Here is a 25,083-nt window from a genome sequence, read left to right on the forward strand (position 1 = left end):
ATTAGTTTAATGTCCTATTAACAGCCAGGGTCATTTAAGGACATGCCAGGTTTGTTGGTGGAGGAAAGCCGGAGTACCCGGAGAAAAACCACCGACCAGCGGCCAGTTCCTGGCAACTGCCCCACATGGGATTCAAACTCGCGACCCAGAGGTGGAGGGCAAGTCAAAGTGACACAGTATGAACATACATGTATATACTGCTATCTCCCAAAATATTGTCCCTAGCTCTTTATAGGATATTAGGCGTAAACAAACAAATTGTAATCAATCTGATAGCTAGCACCTTCCTGCATCATACTAATTTCCCGCACTAAAATTGACATTTTAAATTTTTTGTACTCAGGTACAATATGCCACTTATCCCCTATCGCACCTGCTCTTTTTCCCTATCAACTGGAACCCACACATATTTTCTTGTTCTCAGTGCTATTTTATTTATTCTTTGCCTGAAGTCTAAATAAATATCAAACAGAACTATGATATGTAACCATCTGTGGTGTGGACATACAGATAGATTTTTTATGGAAAAAATTGTATCAAATCAATATAGTGCCCCAGAAGCAGTATAGTCGATAGACTACACTGTCAGCCTATCTACTCAAGCTTACCTGATTTATACAGGTAGGTCTAGTCAGGTACAAAAAATCAATTAATAGGGGAAATAAAAATGGCTGTTTTACCAAAGCAGACATCACTTGTGTGTCTGTGAGGACTGATGAAGAAGATTGGGATCAGACTGGGGGAGATTGCTACCAGTAATAACTTTGTGTATTGTCTGTGTGTCCTGATCGTATTACACAGCTATATATTGGTATAGGTCCATTTAGGGTCTATGTAATCTGTGTGTACACAAATATGGCTGGAGTTTTATGGCCTTTTAACACTCTGGAGCCATTGCCAATTTATTGTTGGTAGCCTACAGCAGTACAGTATTGTTTCTCATGATTGTCATTTTACATGTCAACTTTGTTTCGCCAATCTTGTAATCCTTCCTGCATGGCATGATCATGATCATTGAAATGATGGCTTAAAACTCTAAATTGATTCAATATTGTTATCAGCGATGCAACATTGTGCCATCATAAATAGCTCAATTTTTTTATCAACCTGGCCTTTTCACTGAAGTTATACATACATTTCTTCCTAAATAATTTTGAAGAATATTTCTGGAAGGATATGTAAAAAGGATTCCTTTATTCTTCCACAAATATTCTTCAAAATTGTCACCTTTTACAATTAAAAAAAATCAATTTTCCAAATTTCTTTGAAATGTCATGCTTGAAATGATGTATTGTCATTTGCTGCAACATATATGAGTTATCCATTAATTTTGACCTTGAGCTACCGTATGTAAAACTGTCCACATTCCATGACATATGTATGTAACTTATTCAGAATATGATTCAACATAGTTTCACTAAAACAGTTTAAACCATATTGGTGTTAACATACATTTCCTGCATCCTAATAGTAATGTACTGTGTTGTTGAGGTTCACTGCTATTAATGCTGAAAGATTTATAGCATTAGAATCCATTTTTAATTTGCACACTGAAGATTTGGATCTTGGTGTGACACCCTAGCCAGCACACACACCTGATAGAGATCTAGTCAATATGAGCTGTAGCCAAGCTGAAACCCCAACACAGCCAAATACCATTGGGTCCAAGTGGATTTCCAGGAAAATAATGAGCAAAATGAATTATCATTTTAAGTTGAACTCCCATTGGAATTGAGCTTGGTAGATAGGTAGGCATCAGTGAACATATTTTTGGCGATTATTAGTTTACTAGGTCATGTCTTTACTATACATTATCTAGATCTGTGTCATTGAATTCGAAAAATATTATTTCAGACCAATGATTGTGACATCGTTAAAGGTTCTTTCAGCTTAATTAAAACTTGTAAACTCCCGCCAACATCTTTCTTCATATTAATAATCTCTAGCGTGTTATGAAATCAATATTGTGTTGCACTCTCGATCAGCGTGAGTTGTTAATTACTTGTATTTCAATGGTCTCTGTGAAATAAACGGTTTAGCTGAAGGTTTTGATATTAAAGAAAATAAATGATACAATGGATTCAGTTGATTGAGAGTAATTCGCTTAGATCCTTATCCAAAACTTGCGCCGTTTTAAAACGACTCATATATTATGTACAAGTCCACAGAGCTGCCCATGATAAAGACATGTTTGGAGATGAGGTTTTATGATTTTGTGAAGAAAATTGACAAGTTTGAAAATTCTTGAATGGGTTTTTCTATGGAACAAATGATTTTTCAAATCCAATATTAGCACCAAAAGATTCCAGACAAAATATGGTTAAAATAAGTGATAGTCTATTGGTATGTGTATGGTGACAGTAAATGAGTATACATGTAGTACTAAGGCATGGTACGGTGCTGACTGCCTTGTTGGTACTGTAGAGATAGTGACCTTCACACTGACACAGATGATAGAACCAGGTGCCAATCAATAGGAGAATACTAGCCATATGGGAGATCCTTGTCTGCTACCCTGTCTAACATGTATGTATATACAGCCCAGATGGGAATCCTACATTCATCTGTTACCTAGCTAGTGCAATGATGAATCTGTTGCTATCTCCACCCCTCTCACTAGTACACTGTGTTGAAGATGATACCATGTTGCTCCTCCTCCCCCTCCCTAGAGTGGTACTGTTGTGTATACTGGTGCTACTGTCCTGCAGTACAGGTACATCAAACTGTGTAGCATTCCTAAACCTGTAACACAGTGCTCATTATGACGACTTGTATGCACATGTTAATTGTGATGACAAGTAGTTGTTGGTGTACAGAAGTCACTTCACCATCTTAGGTCATTAGAAAATGAAGCGCATATGTTGGCAATGGTGTAATCTTTGTGATGACTTAGGATTGTCGGGGTTACAACAACTTTTAAATTCTTTATGTACATTGTCGTCCCACCATTTGTAAAAGCAGCTTGGATATATGCCTGATATCAATGCAGAAATTAAAGTCCAGGGGCTGGATATAAAATGAGACAACTTGTAATCGGAAATATGTCTGGAAATGCACAATTTTGGCAGCTCTCACTTCAGAAAAAGAATTTCTTTTATTACTTAAGACATGTTGCCATATACATGAATAATTCTTAAATAGATAAGCTGGAAGAACATTTATAAATGATCAACTATGCCAGAGATAGCTAATGAATAATCAGTATTGTAAATAATATTCCTAGAAGTATTTTTTGATGGAGATTATTATTGACTTTGTACTAGAAGTCAGTACTGTAAAGAGTTATGAAGATGGTCTAGATTGAGCAGTGATGTACGTAAAGTCTTTGAAATTTGTGCATTTGATCCTAATGGAATATTTTTATCTGGCTTCAGCAGAGATAGTGCTATACACCTGACGATAATTTGGCAAATGATCAGATTATTGAAATGCCAAATCCTCGAATTTGTATGCAAATTTCACCCTTTGGCAGTTTCTTAAGACTGTAGTTTGTTTGACCTTATGTATTTTGTACTAAAAGTATTGTAATTCTGAGCCTGGAGGTTGACACATGTGGACTAAAACTGAATGTAAACAAGCTCATTACATACCATATGTTATACTACAAGTATAGTCTGACTCTGATACTGTGTGTAACATATGGCTTTCCTTGTAATATCAATTACCATTGATCCTGGCGATTGATCACTCTGATATAATGAAGAAGTGGCTATCAAGTCAATGGGCATGAGATGTGGGCAAGCGTGGTCATGGATGAATCAGATTTGCAATCAAATTAAGATAATTTTGATTCTATATCTACTGAATTTGAAAAATTTTCATACAGTTGTGTTTATCTGTAGTTGTACTACATGTAATATATATATACACTAGTAGGTCAATCTCTTGTTGTTTTTTTTCTATTATACTGAAAGGCACTTTGGTTATAGTCTATTAAAATGAGCCTGTCTGTTCTGACCATTACTAACGAGACGGTTATCACCAGTTGTATAAGAGACTGGTATGTTTGTATGTGTAGAATGTAAACCTTCAGATAGAACAAACCCCAAGAGATAGACAAGCTATGTAATAGGTAGGTATGATGTAGATATAATCCAGGATGGAGTATATACATATGTGTGTAAGATATGGAATAGCTAGCAGATAATAGACCAGCCGAGTTTCACACAGCTTCAATATCTTTGACCCAGCCAGGTTAGTTTAAAGATATTTTGAAACTGACATAGTTTCTGCACCTGCTGAAAGCAATATTCCATGTAAAAGTTATTATCATTACCTTTCAGTACTAACATATATGAGTGTTGGTGATGTATAGCGTGTATGAATTTGAAGCTAACTAGTTGTGGAAAGAGAACAAGTGTGTTATGACGTAATCCCAAACCTAACGATGAAGTACTTGTGGGAGTTAGTCTGATTACAACACAATGGTGTCCTTATCTCCCAGGGAGAAACACCACAGACATTTAATAGATATCTGGCTCCGAAACCTTCCCCAGAGAAACCAAAGTTACAGTGAAATGCCACAGAACAAAGTCGTTATATCTGTTATTATAACATGCATCGTGTATTTTTATGGTTATGTATTTTTAGCCTGCTGTATCAAATGAAACATGGTAATCGTGAGATTGGTTGGATTTATCTAATGGTGTTTTATATCATGTAAATGCCTAAGTGTACCTACAGCCAAGAGAAGATAACTCTGCACCAACCCCTTCCCTTACCCCCCCCCCCCCCCACTTTAAAACAGCTAGCCTGCACCTTCCCTCACTCACAATTGTCTGATTTTGCCATTAGGAAGGTAATTTCTTATCTAAATATCTTACCCTAAATTTGATCAGTTAATTATTCAGATGAAAAAAAGGTGCTGGTTGCAATTAGTGAAATGAAAGCTAAACATTATATTAAATTCTTGTTAACGATGAACTTTTCAGCTTTTAGATACAGTTTAAAATTATTTCATCACAAATTGGTACAACTAGACAAATAATCTGTGTGATGAAGCGAGATAGACAGGATTAATGACGATTAAGAGAGCAGGGTAATAAGGGTATTGACCAGTCTATTGATTAATTAGGTGTATTATCAGGATCCTACGGGCCATTTCACCTGTATAATCACAAATTCAGACCTAATATATACAGTAATCACCATTAATTCTTAATTTGAGCTTGGTGAGCTGACTAGTGGGGCTGTTCATCCCGGAACCTGAAAACCGTTACTGGTGCAGAAACTCCATTCAGTAGAAGGTACAAGCGTACATTTTCATAGTTGGGTTACTTCCCTTTTGTGACCGATTTTTACATGCTGCGAAGGGGTCAAACTAGAGGTCGTGATATGACATGCGTAAATACGAGCCTAAGTACCAGGGAAGAGAAATCAATATTGGTAAAAGACTTGGTGTGGGACGTTAATGAGAGGTTTACAAGGTGTGTGATAGAAAACACTGGATGCATACAACGGGCAGTGTGATACTAGATCTTTAGACAGGTACTGACCAATGATCACTGTCCATTGTGCTCGGCAGAAACTGATCACTGGAACTGATTTTACAGAGGAGAAATTAATAAAAAGATCTGCTGTATAGGTTTTGTCATATTAATCAATGTAGCCATTGACCATCTGGTTAATTTATTAGCTGGACATCTGGTATTATCGTTATCCATTGATCAATATTGATAAAAAAACTATATGTCGTTTTAATGTCATTAGAGTAATGAAAATGTGCTGGAGATCTACATTTGTTACACATTAGATATTGAAAACGAATTTACTAAGTATGAAAATAATAGTCATATATATTTCATACTAAGTAATGAAAAGGATGCATTGTTACAGATTTGCCCACAGATAATTACACAATCGATTGCTACACTGCATGTGCTGATGTAGTACAAAAAAGGGTCTTCTTATTTTGCTTTATTTTAATTTGTTAACATAATTATAGTGTAGTAATTTATTTTGAAAAACGTTGGAAAAAGTCTAATGATTTACTATTGATAATAGATCTTGGTGATTTGCATATTTACAAAAATAATTAATTTGTTTACATATAATGTACAACTGTATGTAACAGAAATGTAATAATGCAAATCACAATATCTATTACCGATGATATTTTTTTAATGAAAAAGAAAAAGGTACTTGTTATTTCCCTTTGATGTACAATGAGAAAACATTAATATCATCATCTATATATATATTGTTCGTTATATATGATTAACTAATGTACACCTGTGTCCACCTTATAAGTATCTGACTGTGATAGTAGTATCTCACCCCGCTATCAGATTACCTAGAATCTGTTTCAGATTACATATTATACATTATACTTATTACTAGACATCATGTCCTTAATAACACAGCTCTGGAGAAACTCAAATGTAGGATCGTTATTATCAAAGGCTGAGTGTAAGTTATCAACCATTTAATATAAAATTAGTCTCATGTCAGAGTTCAACTTATTTCAACTGATCAAATGTACTTTCAGTGTATATTCGAGTTCTACTTTCTTTTCTAATCCAAAATATGTGTATACAAGTTTATAAAAATAGATCAGGAGCAGTGGTGGTGACAGTGTAGTATTTATATAATGAAAGTATATTCCATTGTTAACCCTTCATCGCAAGCCTGTTAGTCGCCAGTTGATGTTCTTAAATGACCTTGACCTAGGACAGATTTTGATATACATGTATTGGTACAATCATGATTGTTGGACTTTGTTGAAAACCCAAAGGACATGATTAAATATGAAAAACGTTTTTCCAAATGTGAATGCAAAACATGAGCTTAAAGTAACTCAATGTTTTGAAGGTTAAATTTGGTATTTAAACTTAATCTTCTGTTTGGTTGGCTTCACCTGGTGATTTTGTCAAAAAAGATAATTACATTTCTCGGTATTGCCACGACTCAATGTTATTTATGAAAACCTTGTATTGAGTATTTCATGGTCTTTCATGTTTGAATTATGTAAAATATCTTTTTACCAACGACATGAAAAGCTGTAAAGCTCTCAGTTCTGGTTTAACAAATATATCAGATTTCAGTTTAAAAACAGGTATTTTTCTCGGTACAAAATTGTGCTAGACAATTGCAAAAACACAAGCAATTCAGTATAAGTATATATATTCAGACCTTCAAATGAATAGCGTGACAGTCTGACGGATCATTTTGTCCCACGATGGATATATTTATAAAAACTTGGGCTGTATTAATGGCCTCTTTTGTCTGGATCCAGACTCGCTCAGGTGTAGAAATTGCATAATGTTCTATATGTTACCGATGTGTTCAGATTTTAATGGCTCGACATTTTGACATCGATAGACATGTACATTAGTGATGTTGATTGTTGCCTGAGCGTGAAGTTACAGATGTGTTTTGAATACATAGGACATTGCAGGAGTTTTTTTGATGCAGAATTTTCGCAATTTCTAAGCCAAATGACGCAGTATACCTCGTAATTTAGCTGTCGTTATATACATTCAGTGGTAATGTTCATTTCCTAAACTTGTTAAAGCAGGTATGACTAGAATACTTACCTTTAGATTTAGGAAATTTTGATCGTATTGAAAATGAAATACAGTATACATGCACAGCGTTTAAATAGGATGTTTTATATGCACCTGTTATGAAAATAAGCGATCTTGGTAAGAACATGTGTTCTTGAAAAAATTGCCTTCCAACCTTTCGATATAGAAAGTACAGAGACAGTACCAAATGACATTTTGGATGTTTTTCTTTCAGTTGATAAATGATGTGAAAAGAAATGTAATTGTTTGATATTAGTGTTAAATGTTCAGCATACATATATACATATAGAACTCTGGACGTTTCCAGGATCACCCCTACGCCTGTATATACCTGTTAGACAAGTACATATACAGAGTTCTATTTCTGTCTTACCCCTACTTCCTGTAGCCATAGTAACTGATAGGATTTCCATGCCATGGTCAAGACAGGTGCTGTGTTGTTTGTTCTTGGTAAATGACCAACCTTGGCAGTCTATAATCCTACAACCAGACAGCGGGATTTATTAGTGATGCAGCCAAGTAGAAAGGAGGCAGGGTTCTTATGGCAGCTAAAGGCTAATTATAAGTCTGTCTGGAAGATAATTAGTACGGTGTTCACCAGGCTCCTCTGGAGCTGTTATTAAAACAATATCCACTGGCATTGATATTATCAATTTTCACCTGTATTAATGATGGTCATCTTTTGAAATCAAGAAAATAATCCACAGTATAGAGATACCTGTCCGCAGGGTATCGTTGCTATGGTAATGTTGTCTGTTCAGAAAATGGACTTGTGAACAGGTAAAAGGTGGTATATGCTGAACTCTAGAACCAATTCTACATCAGCTTCATAGAGCACTAAGAATGTACTAATTGGTTATAAAATATATAATGTGTATTAATGTTAGTAAGGCCAGGAGAAGATGTGGAGGTGAAATGTTTCCATCAGCGACTTGTAATGAACTTCAGGTAGATTAGTATCCTTATACAAATAGTCTTAGGGGAATTATTCCAGCTTCACCTGATCCCAGATATATACAGTTTGATTACCAAGTTAATGTATGGCCTATGTAGATCCCTGACATCAAGTCATTATCTTACTGGGCCTAACTTTCCCTATGTTAGATGTCTAGATCTTTTGAGGCTCGGGATTTAGATGTTTGGCCACTATATCTAACAGGAACACACTGACCACTTCAGTTCATACTCTGACAAGTATGTTTGGTAAAACTTTCCTATTAGACCAAGTGAAGATGGCCAATAGTTTTTAAACTTTATTAGGAATCATAATAGTGTCCTCACATTCCCATAACTAATTATAACATAGCCATTTTACATCTCGTGATGTCATATACTGGTGTACAAGTAAAAGGGATTCAGAGGGTTATAAGGTATGGTGTGGCACAGCGGTTGAATTCGAAGGTATGTTTGGTTAGGCAATTGGGTGCTAATAGATCTTGAGTTCAAGACCTGTTTCCTTGATCACTTGTGTTTCTGAGATATTACTTTATACATGTACACATAGTGAGTGCACTTGACATCATGTATGTATTTCTTAAATTTTACTCCTTTTCTGACATGAACATTAACAGCATATTTTATGCCTCTCAATGAACATATATAAACCTAAAGAGGTGCATACTGATATTTTCAAGGAGGAGGGTTTAAAGTATTAGTATCTTTCTCAAAGAAAAGACATCCCCAAACTTTGATGAATATCTTACTCTGCCCTTAATTGCATCATTTAGTAAATCTGTAGTAATGATCATTAATTAATCACTGGTGGCAGCGTAGCGATCTCCATCTGATCTCATATTTAGACATCATTACTTTCCATGCTTCCATTGTACACAAGTTAATATGCTAGAGAGTTACAAACACCCCTTCCTTACCAGAGCTATGGTACAGGGAACCCTATGGCAGCTGTAGTTTATATTTAGGTGGCTATGAAAAGATCATTTCCATTATGACTTGATGAGTTTCACATGCTCCCTGAAATGAGAAGGATTTAGACCAGAACTTATAAACAAAACAGTTTAATGAAATGTCATGTTTTCCCTGGGGTTGATGCCAACATGTCAATTTCAAAACTTCATTTGTAGCCATGAATCATTCTAAATAGAAACACATTTGAAAGATCTGTGGCATTGTACAAATTTTAAATAACATGTAGGTTCTTTGTGTAAATATACCTGCTTTTGTTTTGGAACTATAAATAGTTGTGCAGCAAAAATTTATACCAGGTAATCATTAATGTTAGCATTGTTTTATTAGCTTATATCAAATTTGTACCTAAAAATTATGTTTATTTAAAGTTCCAGACCTCAAACGAAAGAACAAAGATTATATTTAATCATATATACACATATATGTTATAATGTAGACGAATGTAGTGAGCTAATTTGGTCATGCATTTTAAATTGTGACAAAACTAAGCCCAAGTTAGATCATATCGTTACAACACATTTATAAACGAATGAGTAATTTATTTAAGTATACATTTGTAGTTTGGATGACTGATCCTGTGTAATCGTGTGTAATCGTGTATCATTTTGGGTGATACATTATATGGTTAGGGGTAATGACCCTGGGCATGTGTAAATAGATAGCATTAGTAAACAGATAAGTTGAATGAGTTAATATTTAAGTTTTCATTAAAGGAGAGAAAGGTGTTCATCATATATATTATATGAAAATAAATACTCAAGTGTAAAAAACATCTATGAATCTACTATGAAAACCAATATTTATACTATGTTAAATAGGTTTTAATTCTTGAAGGTCAGTATGACCTTGTATGTAAAGTATACATGATTTGACTGATATGTGAAGGTTATTGACAGACTTGGGTTGAATGACACCATTCAAAGTTAAAAGATCCCATCAGCCATCTTATACATATGTTTGATGTTAGTGAAATGATAAAGGGAGAAAATTTGACTTTCAGTTCGACTTTTGGGAATAATGATTAATTTTATCTTATACATAACTTTGAATAATTTTTGTTAGAGAAAAATTTGGTAGATTTTGTCAAACAAGCAGCACTGTTGCTAAGAATCTATAATGAATTTGGATTTAATATATGTTTACAATTACAGAATTCATGAGAGGAAATCAAAGTATTAAACAGAGTTATAGCCCTTTGTTGGTTTATAAACCCAATGTATGAACAACATTGAGTGACAAAGTCCTTGCTTGCCACTTTTACCTGCTGTTCATAAATGAACGAACTTTTAGTGAAAAGTAAAAAAAGGTTTGAACATCTAGTGATTTTGAATTCCCACACAGAATGTGGTCTGTCTATTTAACCCTAATAAGTAGTTGTGTACTGTGACATGTATTTTTCACTGGAGACATCTCCCATACTTCCTCCGTCCAACACTCCATAATGACACTGATATTCTGGTTTAACAACTTCTGGACCACTAAACTTCTATACAGATCAACTGATCTGAAGTGACAGAATTTTCTCATCCACATCGTTTCAGTCTAAAATAAACTGAAACTTGAATCCCATTGTGTATTAGAAGTGTAACCTGTGATAAATAGCTGTATTCTACTGTCATTGTGAAAAACATACATAATGAAGTGTCCAGGTAGATAGCTACATAAATATAGGTCACACAAAATATAGAAATACAAAAAAATGTTCTTATGTATAAATGATTGAATACTCTTGGGGGTTATAATGAGGTAATTTGACTAGGTGTACACAAGCGTGTCCGAACGTCATCCAACCCGTATCGTATATAAAACAGATTTAAGCATATAGACTTACCTAAATTGATTTACTATGAAATCAATTCTCAGTGCCAACAAAATTGAAATCCTGTCATGAAAACCTTTTAATACCATTTATGATGTTTATTGGAAGTTTTAAGACCAATAATGTGTTGTTAAGAAATAGAGGACAGGTTCAAATTACCGATGAAATAGAATTTATTTGTATGACCTATAGCCTCACCTTGGGTTCGAAGGATTATGGTGTAGTGACTATTTCTCTGAAGATATATATATGTTTATGATATTAACCATTGATCAGTTCCTAGCCTTTCTCCGACATATAACATGCACTAACACTCAACTTCCGGGTTTCAACATCAAATCTCGCATGGCGCAAATGCCAGGTACTGACCAGATATGTATATATAGGTCTACTGGTTTTTCTCTGGATTCTCCGGTTTTCCTCCACAGTCTAAACCTGGCACGTCCGTGATGATTCTGTTATATCTGATATAATGTAAAACAAAGCAAACAAAATAAAAATAGAGAGAAAAATGAACATAAAGTATATAAACATTCTCAGGAAACAATTTGAATTAGAATTTCTGATAAGATTTAGATATAGTGTATATTTGTTTGATGCACATTTTCCAGGTCTACACATTGTGTACCTGTTAACAATGATACTCTATGAGCTGTAGGAGTCTATTAGATCTAATATAAAAGGTGATTGGCTGTAGATAGACACAATGTGTAAGCTGCACGTATAAAGTAATTTACTTTCTTCTGCATGGTGTTTGAAACCTCTTCAACATTCCTACAGCCCTAGCAGCAGTCATTGCCAGCTTACCTATAGAGCCTCCACAGGAAACACAGTGTTTCAAAGTTCCCTACGTTTGGTTCTATAGAGTAATTTCTTCTATGGCATTTATCTAAAGGAAAAATTCACGTCTGCCGGGATAACTTGGAAAAGTTGTTAGGTTTTTGTGAATGGATTTTTACTTGGCTGGTGTTATACAGTGATATCGGTATACAGAATGTCGATGAACAACTCACTCCATCTATAGATGCACTACCTCTGATGGCTACGATTGTTGGTACGATTTACAGATGTGATGGTTACAAAAAAACAAACATACGCACAAAAAACACACTCGCTATAAATATACACACGATACCACCTACTTGCCATTGTGTTAGAGATAGTAAACATTTGATGGAGTCGGATCTGTACAGATTCTAGACAGTTGTAGTCTTATTTTGTAATATCAGAACGGGAAATATTTGCTGTGCCTACTGTGTAATGAATTATTTACAAAACTCAAGGTGATAAACAAATTCAGTAAAAAAGGAATTGATTTCTAATTTCATTTTATTGGCGTTGTAATTATGAGGAAATATAGAATTGGACATCAGGCATGACCAACCAAAGTCTTTTCCTTTGAATAATTTATTCTTGATAGGTTTTTCATATGGTATGACTATCTGTAAATCTTGATCTGTTTATTAGTGAAAAAAAAGTACCAGGTGTATTGTAAAGCATGTGTATTAATCTTTTTCTGTTGTTGTGTCTCTGTAGGAACTAATACAAGAAGTAAAAACAAGTCAAGGATCCATTGACCTTCTACTGGACAGAGGTCAAAGGTTCTTGGAGACGTTTCCAGACATCAAACTTAAAGTTGATCTGGAAAACTTGGCCTTTTACTGGAGGACATATGTGAAGGAACTGCAGTCGCTGGACAACCTTCAGATCTACTGGCTCTCTACAGGAAAGCCGGAGACAAAGACAGGAAATTGTCACCTGCAGTCTAATCAAGACTCGTTAGCTTTGTCTGACCTTGGTACGAGGCCAAAGGGCATCCCAAGGTCACAGGAAGAGGAGCAATGTGTCTGCAAAAATGTTAAGTCTGTTGAGAATTACAAATCTCAACAGCATTCACAAGCCCCAGTAACCAAGATAAACAGGCAAACTCATGAGATTGCCAACCAACCGAGCTCTTCAGTAATAGAAGAGCCAAAAGGTAAAGAAGCATCTGGTAGCCATTTTGTTCCGAGCCTACAGGTCGGTTCCACAATACGGAAGACCACCTGTTTCACCCACCTTCCAGACTTGTATAAATCCAGAAACCCTGCATCTACCCACCGTTTATACAGCAACATGGAAGGACTTCGCTCCGGACCCAGATCGCCGCTTTCCGCTAGAAAAGGGGAGGGAAACTTGCGCACCTTTTCACCCACTTTCGACAAGACTGGACTAAAGGATAAGAAACTCGGGTCCAACCCTGAGCTGTCCTTTATTCCAGACTCGCCAACTGAACCCAAGCGACGCAGAATGCTGGATGATATGTCCAGCAATGTTAGTAGCCAGGTTAGCAGTCGCTCACATTCGCCCACACTTTCGATTAACTCTGAGACGACGCTGGATGACAGTTACCTCAGTACCCCAGGGTGCTCTCCAGCCGCCACGCTCAAGGACCAGTTCAAAAAGCGCTACAGCAAGTATGAACTGACCATTGAGTCAGACCTGATGGATCAGTGTCTGATGGATTATGATCTTCTGGAGGCTTGTAAGGTAAGGGTCATGTTTTATTGTCTTCTATAGGCTTGTAGGGTAATTTTAAAAGGTTTGATATTATTGTCTTTCTGAGGCTATTAAGGTAGTTTGTTATTATTTTCTTTCTGAGAATTGTAAGGTAGTTTGATAATATTGTCTTTCTGAGGATTGTAAAGCAAGGAGTTCTCTTGGGGACTTGTAGAGATTGATATTAGATGCTCTATTGAGGCTTCTGTGGTAGGGAGTTTGATATTATCAATTTTATTTCTCTGGGTCTATTTAGGGTTCATAAGACAATTAGTGCAAAATTCTGATCATAAGTTGGCTTGAGTAGTGCACCAAAGTGCTCTGCTTTGATTTTGTTCAAAGTTGATGAATGAAAAAAATTGTTGTAGGAGAACAATCCATTCTTAACCTACTTCTCATGAGTAAAAAACAGCAAAAAACAAGATTGATATAGATTCATTACAAAATGAGTCAAATGTGTCTGTCTACATCTTCTTTTGGTATTGACTAAGCTGCCTGCATCAGCGTCCTCAATTTATCAGGGACATTTGATTTAAGGAGGAATCAGTGACCTTGAAGTTTCTTCACATGATTGGGAACTTTTTTGCAGAGTTAGGGACACGTGAATTTGAAACAACTGTATCGTGTCGTCTGTTTTAGTTTAGTTGGGGACACGTGAACTCATGACCATTGTATGGTGGTGTCTGCTTTTATGGAGGTGGAGACACGTGATTTGTATCAGCCTATTGTTGCCATTGTTCACTTTTGTAGAGTTAAAACGTGTGACTTTCACATCCATATCATTAACACTGCCAGCTTCCAGTCTTTTCATATCTGTTTTGATGAATATAATGATTCACTTTGTGATTGTAGCATATAGTAATTTCTGAATTTCTTTTAAAATGTGCAAGGACTCTACCTTTCAAAAATATATTGTTTTTCTGTTGACAATCATATGACAATTCTGTACACAAACCTTTCTAATGGCCAGCATTTAGAAAATGAATTCACATTATGAAAAAAGTATGCGACTTGGTAATACAAGTTGTAAAGAGGATTAGCATGGATCTTGATAGTGCATGAAAAAGCTTGTTATTGTATTTGTAATAAGAAAAATTGGTCTAGCTTTTCTCATCTAGATCTGAATTTAATGTCCTTTGTAATGATAATTATCAGTTACTATTTATGAATGAAAACAACCTTGAAAAAGCACAATGGAGGAAATTAATCTTAGATTATTATTTCGTTTTACAATTTGCCCACCCTGGATTTTGAATATGTTTTTGAAATGCTCTCTTAATCCGTGAACTCCAAGAACTCTTGAGCAGTGAAGACAATTCTACAACTGAGGCTATTATCTGTGTTCATCCTGTAGTCTCTGTTTATTCCATTATAAGTAACAAAGTATATAAATACTAACACATGTTTAAAGTGATCAGGAAATAGTAGGTCCCTCCATTACAAGGGTCAGTATTGGTATACACACACTAACTGACCACATATCTTGAAAGTTCTAGATCTGTTTGCAAATTTTAGAACACAATTTAAGCAATGTTACCTGTCTACCTGGTCTTTTTGTAAATGAAAGCTAGAAAACCATTGAAAGCTTGAATGATTGGTTTTTTGTAAAGAATAAAATTAATAAAAGCTTACAATGGTAAATATTTTATGTATACTTGCATCCGCAGTGTTTCCTTTACTGTATAAACTTACAATGGTAAATGTATATACTTTACTGTATTATCTGCCTTCCTAGGTCGGCTGGCTCAAGTACAAACTAATTTTACCAAGGACTGCGATAAATCATTCAAATAGGACTGTAAACAATAACAAATATAATTGTCTTTTTCTGATCAAAAGTCATTAATTGTGAGCGTGACCCAGACAACATTTGACAGAAACACACCACTAACACCATGTAATATCCCCATCAACAATAGACTACACCTGTATAACAATAGACTACACCTGTACAAAACTAAGTTAACCTCTGTTTACCTGTCTGTTGCAGTCTGCAGAAAGCGATGAGGAAAATATTGGCATCAACGCCAAAGTTTCGTTGGCTGAGTTCCAGCAGCAGTACCGCGAGCTGTCCCAGTGGTTGGACCAGGTACTCCAGGTTACCAAGCGTACCATGGGAACTCTAGCCCTGTCTGAGAAATACCTCACTCAGGTACGTACACCTATCATTAATCTTGGTCTTGTCTCCTGCATTGGGCATGTACATAATGCATGTCCAAAGTCTTGTGGCCTTTAGCAATAAGCAAAATCATGAAAAATGGTGTTATTTGAGGATTTAGGTATATGTAGCAATCATATTATCGGTATCCATGTAAATTTAAAATTTCCTTTGTTAGTGTTTTTAGATAGATTGTTAACAGCAGCCAGTACTGGAACAAAACTGAAAGGATCTGTTAAGGTGTTCGTGTCAAGTAAAGGTGCACATGTTAAGTCAAACAGGTTGTTTAATGTCAAATTTATGTATAGTTTCAGTTTCCTTTCATTTTCTGGTTTATATAGAACATGGGAAAGTGTTCAACAATACAAAAAACTATATATAAACCTTCGTTATGGAAATGATCATCCTATTTATCTTATTTGGACAACTTCCATTTCCCAAAAAAGCTTAAAAACTGACATTTTGGTAATCAAGCCAACAAGCTATCTTTGTTTTATGAAGATGTCATTAAAACTTGATGGATGACATGTTACAGTTATCATTTTCCATGCATTTTGCACCACTTTTGCCAGTGACATCCATTAGAATGTACTACATCACAATTGTGTGTGTATATTCTGTTTGTCCCAATTTGTTAAACGATAACATGCTGTCAGGAGGGTTTAAGTGAGAATGTGAAAAACAATGTCATATGAATATTGTTTTATAATAGATATGGCCTGTTTGACATTTCAATCTGTTTTGTTTGACAACATGTAAAATTATATATTTTCATTGGTGCATACAACAATGTATACACAAAATGTTATTGAAATAGAAAGAAAAGCATAGATTATGTTAGAATTCTGATAGTGCTGTATAGATGCAATTATTTACTCCATGTTCTAAATTGATCATGAGTTCTTAACCTGATCAGAATTCAACATGCAGTAGTTGATGAAAACAAGCTCATTAGAGGCTTGTGGCTTCTCTATGTTAAGACATGGCTTACAGCAGCAAACTTCCTGCAGTGAAGATATTATGTGAAATTAGTTTGATACAGGAGTGAAGTTCATCAATAAATAATGACCACCTCCCTGAGAACAATGGGTAGAAGGGCTAGTTTATGATGGTCGCCTTGAGATCTGCTTTGAGCCGATCAATGTCAACAGCTGTCTTCTCCGCTTTGACCTTTGTTTCTCAAGGTCATTAAAAGATGTGAACCTGTATCTGTATTTGTGACCAAATTAACCCATACAGCTATGTATTTGTTAAATGATTTGTTCTTAAAAATCCACCAGGAAGTTGAAAGTCGATCATCATGATTAGGTGGTCGTTAATTTCCAATATTTAGGTCAAACAGATTGGTATTCTCTACCATATGATTTTTAAACGTTTGATATACTGTCATTATATTGACCTGAGGTGATAACTCTAATGATGTCAATTACATCATATTGGTTACTATGGCAACCCATCTGACCAGCATGGTGTTGGTGTGAAAAGCTGACTTGGGTTGACAGGATCATGTTGACGTTTGATCAACACACAGGGTTTCCTAACTGGGAACTCAAACATCAACTGTTATAGAAGACATCCGATCTCTTTGTTTCCATGGTGATCTGTGGTGTAGGAAATTAACCTGAAATTTCTGTGTAAATAATGTGGACTAATGACTGCCAATATTTCCTGTACAGGTATAGATGGGATTCATTATATCTACATCTTTGACAGGGAAATCTTTCATTATGTTAAAGAAAATCATTCTAATACGCAGATCAATTTAGCAAGATTGCATTCTATTTTTGAAATTAGTTAGGTTGTAACGAGGTCGTAATGAGCTATACAATCCACATCAAATGTTAAAATTGATATCAGGCATCAGTCATTCATTCTTGTGATTACTTTCTGGTTCTTTCCTGGTCTATTGAAGTAGGCTTATATGGTTATGTAAAAATAGATTATAAAAATAGATTACTGGTAATTACAAAAATAATCCTATACTCATGAGTACAGTTTATTTTAGGAAAGCTAAAATGAAAAAGATGATATTTTACAAAAGGAATGTTGAGGTAAAGGAGCTGTATATATAGTTTATAGGTAATATAGAACAGAGAGACACCTTGTCACTGTATGACTAACAGTCTATAATACATTCCTTAATAGGCCATTAGTATTGTGTAGACTAGGAATATTAATGAGTACATGTACACCATATTGTTAATAACTGTTAGTACTGTAAAGTGACAGACTCCTAAGGGAGTCAAACCAGTCTCGGGACACCAAGGACCAAATTAGTCCCCATTTGTCACAGGATCGGTCAGTATGATGACCAGCTGTACTGATGGTCTACTGACCATTGTACTAATGACTGACCAATACATCACGACTGACCAGCCGTGACAGATCAGGATGACCCATAGGAATTGTAATGTGTCCTGACACTCCTTATGTATCAATGTCCACTTTGTTAGACAGGGTCTTTAGACCAGGTGACTTAATGTCCCGATCTTCCAGTGTATCTACATCCTTCTTCAATCACTAGGATAGCCAACTTCACAATTTCTACATTTGTTGGGAGGAAATTTTGAAATGAGTGGATAATCAGACTCACAGTTCACTAGTGTCATCAGTACTTCTAAAAAATCCCAAATAACATTTGCTTCAACAAGGAAATAAGCAGTTTCATTGCATAATCAATCCACACTAGGAAACATTACTTTTCATTCATAAAAAGGAAGTCTGTCTACTGTTCTATCATTCTATGAACATTAAATTTTAAAAAATTGAGGCCTTGTGTGATGGGTATATCAAATAAACTTGAATAGATAAATGTAACAACGTGTTTCTTAAAAGGAGTTTGTAAATGTGATTTTACACCATTTAAAATCTTGGTGAATACACAAAATATTCATGCAGCTGCTCATAAAATATCTCATTGCCATTGATGTTTTATCTTGCATTAAATCCTTGATGTTTAAAATGAATATCCAGGTATTTTGTTTGGAGACATACAGGAATTTTATTGCAAACTGTCATTGAGCTTCATGTGATGGTGCAAGTTTTTTTTTATGTAATTAAGAAATCTTTGATCTTCCTTATCTTTTTATAACTTTTGAATATACTTTTATCTTAAATCTAGTGAAGGCAATATGGGTAAATGTGTTTACAGATTGAAAAGAAAGTTGAATCCTCAATAACATCATATTAAATGGTGGTTTGGTAATGAAAGAAAAATGAAACCTATTTGATGCTATCTATGTAATTGCTGTGTTTGAAGTTTAATTGATCAGGTATATGCCTACCATGTAATAAAAATTTACCTTGAGGCCTTTAACAAACCCTTATCTTTTTTACGCTTTGTCGGCGTTATCTCCTCCTGTGGTATTGATGGTTATAGTGCAATATTCTGTCTAATGAGTTATGAATTAAAGAGTTATCTCCCTTGAGGTAACCATGAATTGCATCATTTTCTATTTTGAAAAATATTCTTAATTCATGAAAATTTGCTGTTACTTACAAGGGTAGATAGCTCTGTAAAATGCAAATACAGAATAACAATTTTCTTCTAAAGCCAAACATGGATTTAGCAATATAATTAAGAAAATTTGATTTTAAATATGTGAATGTATCATTATGTAGTGAATATAAATTGAAACATAAACAAGGTTTAGTTGACATTGATGTATCACCTAGGTGATAACAAACTCAGAAGATGTTATATCTCTAACTCTATAATCCTTGTGTTTTAAATCTGAGTTAGATTAACCAAATCTTATGAACATTCAGATAGAAGCTTGTTCCTTTAAAAAATGCTATTTTTTTTACTAAGATTCTCAATTTTAGATATACATGAATGATTACATGATGTTAGAGTATGTGTACAGTGACCCTGTTGACCTGCTGACTAGATCAAGTCGTTTGTCCCTGATTATAACGGCTGACAGGTCGCCCATCAATCTCTGGACCTAGTGGAGCCTAACTCACATCACATATCTATCTAGGGGACGTCAGTTTGTTTATAAATCTTTATCCTTCACTTCTAATCACAGCAATACAGCTATGTCAATATTTTTGTCCATATAACAGTGCAAAACTATTAACAATTTGGTTTGGTTAGATAAGTTAAACGTCTCATTAGAAACCAGGATTATTTATGGATGTGCCTGGTTTAGGTGTAGAAAAGCTGGAGTACCAGAGGAAAATCATCAACCAGTGGTCAGTACCTAAGTTTGAAACCAAAATGGGACTGCTGATCGAGTTGCCAGGTAGTATGGTACTGAGTGTAGGTTGGGTGGATGGTTTTTCTGTAGGTACTCTGGCTTCCCTTCACCTCCTAAACATAACACATCCTCAAATTACCCTGGTTGTTCGTAGGATACGAAACAAAACAAATAAGAAAGCCTTGGTCAAAAGTCTGTAAAAATAAACCTACAAACATGACCTTCTCCTGATAATGAACATAAACAGTATCACTTGTTGTTTTATGTGCACCAGTACATAAACAATAAGCAATATCTGCCATATTGAAGCCTTCCAGAAGAGATGACATCTGACTTGTTGTCTTTTCTTTCAGTCCTAAGGCAAACTAATATACCTGTTTGTGTGGCAGGTATACCTGTATATAGAGGTGTTACTTAACGACTTTCTGGCAGGTACTTCACCTTATATGTTAATGAAGGTGTAAAACCTTCCGCCCCATAAATCACAGGGTTTGACAAGTTCACTGTTGTAACACACATGTACATGGATTTCTACAGGTTTTTTTTCAGTTAGAACAATATAGCAATATCCATTGTATTTTTTCATCAATATTTCATCCTTTTGTTATTGCTCATATATACATAACATATGTTAAATATGGTTACAAACTTAAGTTTCTTATAGCTATAGCGAGATGTAGAACATGTAATAACATATGTTAAATATGGTTACAAACTTAAGTTTCTTATAGCTATAGCGAGATGTAGAACATGTAATAACATATGTTAAATATGGTTACAAACTTAAGTTTCTTATAGCTTTAGCGAGATGTAGAACATGTAATAACATATGTTAAATATGGTTACAAACTTAAGTTTCTTATAGCTATAGCGAGATGTAGAACATGTAATAACATATGTTAAATATGGTTACAAACTTAAGTTTCTTATAGCTATAGCGAGATGTAGAACATGTAATAACATGTAAATATGGTTACAAACTTAAGTTTGTTAAGCTATAGCGAGATGTAGAACATGTAATAACATATGTTAATATGGTTACAAACTTAAGTTTCTTATAGCTATAGCGAGATGTAGAACATGTAATAACATATGTTAAATATGGTTACAAACTTAAGTTTCTTATAGCTATAGCGAGATGTAGAACATGTAATAACATATGTTAAATATGGTTACAAACTTAAGTTTCTTATAGCTATAGCGAGATGTAGAACATGTAATAACATATGTTAAATATGGTTACAAACTTAAGGTTCTTATAGCTATAGCGAGATGTAGAACATGTAATAACATATGTTAAATATGGTTACAAACTTAAGTTTCTTATAGCTATAGCGAGATGTAGAACATGTAATAACATATGTTAAATATGGTTACAAACTTAAGTTTCTTATAGCTATAGCGAGATGTAGAACATGTAATAACATATGTTAAATATGGTTACAAACTTAAGTTTCTTATAGCTATAGCGAGATGTAGAACATGTAATAACATATGTTAAATATGGTTACAAACTTAAGTTTCTTATAGCTATAGCGAGATGTAGAACATGTAATAACATATGTTAAATATGGTTACAAACTTAAGTTTCTTATAGCTATAGCGAGATGTAGAACATGTAATAACATATGTTAAATATGGTTACAAACTTAAGTTTCTTATAGCTATAGCGAGATGTAGAACATGTAATAACATATGTTAAATATGGTTACAAACTTAAGTTTCTTATAGCTATAGCGAGATGTAGAACATGTAATAACATATGTTAAATATGGTTACAAACTTAAGTTTCTTATAGCTATAGCGAGATGTAGAACATGTAATAACATATGTTAAATATGGTTACAAACTTAAGTTTCTTATAGCTATAGCGAGATGTAGAACATGTAATAACATATGTTAAATATGGTTACAAACTTAAGTTTCTTATAGCTATAGCGAGATGTAGAACATGTAATAACATATGTTAAATATGGTTACAAACTTAAGTTTCTTATAGCTATAGAACTAATAACGATATGTAGCTATAGGAGATGTAACATGTAATAACATATGTTAAATATGGTTACAAACTTAAGTTTCTTATAGCTATAGCGAGATGTAGAACATGTAATAACATATGTTAAATATGGTTACAAACTTAAGTTTCTTATAGCTATAGCGAGATGTAGAACATGTAATAACATATGTTAAATATGGTTACAAACTTAAGTTTCTTATAGCTATAGCGAGATGTAGAACATGTAATAACATATGTTAAATATGGTTACAAACTTAAGTTTCTTATAGCTATAGCGAGATGTAGAACATGTAATAACATATGTTAAATATGGTTACAAACTTAAGTTTCTTATAGCTATAGCGAGATGTAGAACATGTAATAACATATGTTAAATATGGTTACAAACTTAAGTTTCTTATAGCTATAGGAGATGTAGAACATGTAATAACATATGTTAAATATGGTTACAAACTTAAGTTTCTTATAGCTATAGGAGATGTAGAACATGTAATAACATATGTTAAATATGGTTACAAACTTAAGTTTCTTATAGCTATAGGAGATGTAGAACATGTAATAACATATGTTAAATATGGTTACAAACTTAAGTTTCTTATAGCTATAGCGAGATGTAGAACATGTAATAACATATGTTAAATATGGTTACAAACTTAAGTTTCTTATAGCTATAGCGAGATGTAGAACATGTAATAACATATGTTAAATATGGTTACAAACTTAAGTTTCTTATAGCTATAGCGAGATGTAGAACATGTAATAACATATGTTAAATATGGTTACAAACTTAAGTTTCTTATAGCTATAGCGAGATGTAGAACATGTAATAACATATGTTAAATATGGTTACAAACTTAAGTTTCTTATAGCTATAGCGAGATGTAGAACATGTAATAACATATGTTAAATATGGTTACAAACTTAAGTTTCTTATAGCTATAGCGAGATGTAGAACATGTAATAACATATGTTAAATATGGTTACAAACTTAAGTTTCTTATAGCTATAGCGAGATGTAGAACATGTAATAACATATGTTAAATATGGTTACAAACTTAAGTTTCTTATAGCTATAGCGAGATGTAGAACATGTAATAACATATGTTAAATATGGTTACAAACTTAAGTTTCTTATAGCTATAGCGAGATGTAGAACATGTAATAACATATGTTAAATATGGTTACAAACTTAAGTTTCTTATAGCTATAGCGAGATGTAGAACATGTAATAACATATGTTAAATATGGTTACAAACTTAAGTTTCTTATAGCTATAGCGAGATGTAGAACATGTAATAACATATGTTAAATATGGTTACAAACTTAAGTTTCTTATAGCTATAGCGAGATGTAGAACATGTAATAACATATGTTAAATATGGTTACAAACTTAAGTTTCTTATAGCTATAGCGAGATGTAGAACATGTAATAACATATGTTAAATATGGTTACAAACTTAAGTTTCTTATAGCTATAGCGAGATGTAGAACATGTAATAACATATGTTAAATATGGTTACAAACTTAAGTTTCTTATAGCTTTAGTGAGATGTAGAACATGTAATAACATATGTTAAATATGGTTACAAACTTAAGTTTCTTATAGCTATAGCGAGATGTAGAACATGTAATAACATATGTTAAATATGGTTACAAACTTAAGTTTCTTATAGCTATAGTGAGATGTAGAACATGTAATAACATATGTTAAATATGGTTACAAACTTAAGTTTCTTATAGCTATAGCGAGATGTAGAACATGTAATAACATATGTTAAATATGGTTACAAACTTAAGTTTCTTATAGCTATAGCGAGATGTAGAACATGTAATAACATATGTTAAATATGGTTACAAACTTAAGTTTCTTATAGCTATAGCGAGATGTAGAACATGTAATAACATATGTTAAATATGGTTACAAACTTAAGTTTCTTATAGCTATAGCGAGATGTAGAACATGTAATAACATATGTTAAATATGGTTACAAACTTAAGTTTCTTATAGCTATAGCGAGATGTAGAACATGTAATAACATATGTTAAATATGGTTACAAACTTAAGTTTCTTATAGCTATAGCGAGATGTAGAACATGTAATAACATAGGTTAAATATGGTTACAAACTTAAGTTTCTTATAGCTATAGCGAGATGTAGAACATGTAATAACATATGTTAAATATGGTTACAAACTTAAGTTTCTTATAGCTATAGCGAGATGTAGAACATGTAATAACATATGTTAAATATGGTTACAAACTTAAGTTTCTTATAGCTATAGCGAGATGTAGAACATGTAATAACATATGTTAAATATGGTTACAAACTTAAGTTTCTTATAGCTATAGCGAGATGTAGAACATGTAATAACATATGTTAAATATGGTTACAAACTTAAGTTTCTTATAGCTATAGCGAGATGTAGAACATGTAATAACATATGTTAAATATGGTTACAAACTTAAGTTTCTTATAGCTTTAGTGAGATGTAGAACATGTAATAACATATGTTAAATATGGTTACAAACTTAAGTTTCTTATAGCTATAGCGAGATGTAGAACATGTAATAACATATGTTAAATATGGTTACAAACTTAAGTTTCTTATAGCTATAGCGAGATGTAGAACATGTAATAACATATGTTAAATATGGTTACAAACTTAAGTTTCTTATAGCTTTAGTGAGATGTAGAACATGTAATAACATATGTTAAATATGGTTACAAACTTAAGTTTCTTATAGCTATAGCGAGATGTAGAACATGTAATAACATATGTTAAATATGGTTACAAACTTAAGTTTCTTATAGCTATAGCGAGATGTAGAACATGTAATAACATATGTTAAATATGGTTACAAACTTAAGTTTCTTATAGCTATAGCGAGATGTA

General features: G+C 33.6%; 1 protein-coding gene across 3 annotated transcripts in view; it reads left to right on the plus strand.

The window, feature by feature from the left end:
- Nucleotides 1-25,083, plus strand: part of LOC138318138 (uncharacterized) — a 93,762-nt gene that overhangs the window by 15,398 nt on the left and 53,281 nt on the right. For all 3 annotated transcript variants that reach the window (XM_069260264.1, XM_069260263.1, XM_069260265.1), the window contains 2 exons: nucleotides 12,808-13,800; nucleotides 15,800-15,961. In XM_069260264.1, the coding sequence (XP_069116365.1) occupies nucleotides 12,808-13,800; nucleotides 15,800-15,961 (1,155 nt within the window). The remainder of the gene's footprint in view (nucleotides 1-12,807; nucleotides 13,801-15,799; nucleotides 15,962-25,083) is intronic.

The sequence above is a fragment of the Argopecten irradians genome, chromosome 3, assembly GCF_041381155.1.
Source record: "Argopecten irradians isolate NY chromosome 3, Ai_NY, whole genome shotgun sequence".
In the NCBI taxonomy this organism is placed as follows: domain Eukaryota; kingdom Metazoa; phylum Mollusca; class Bivalvia; order Pectinida; family Pectinidae; genus Argopecten; species Argopecten irradians.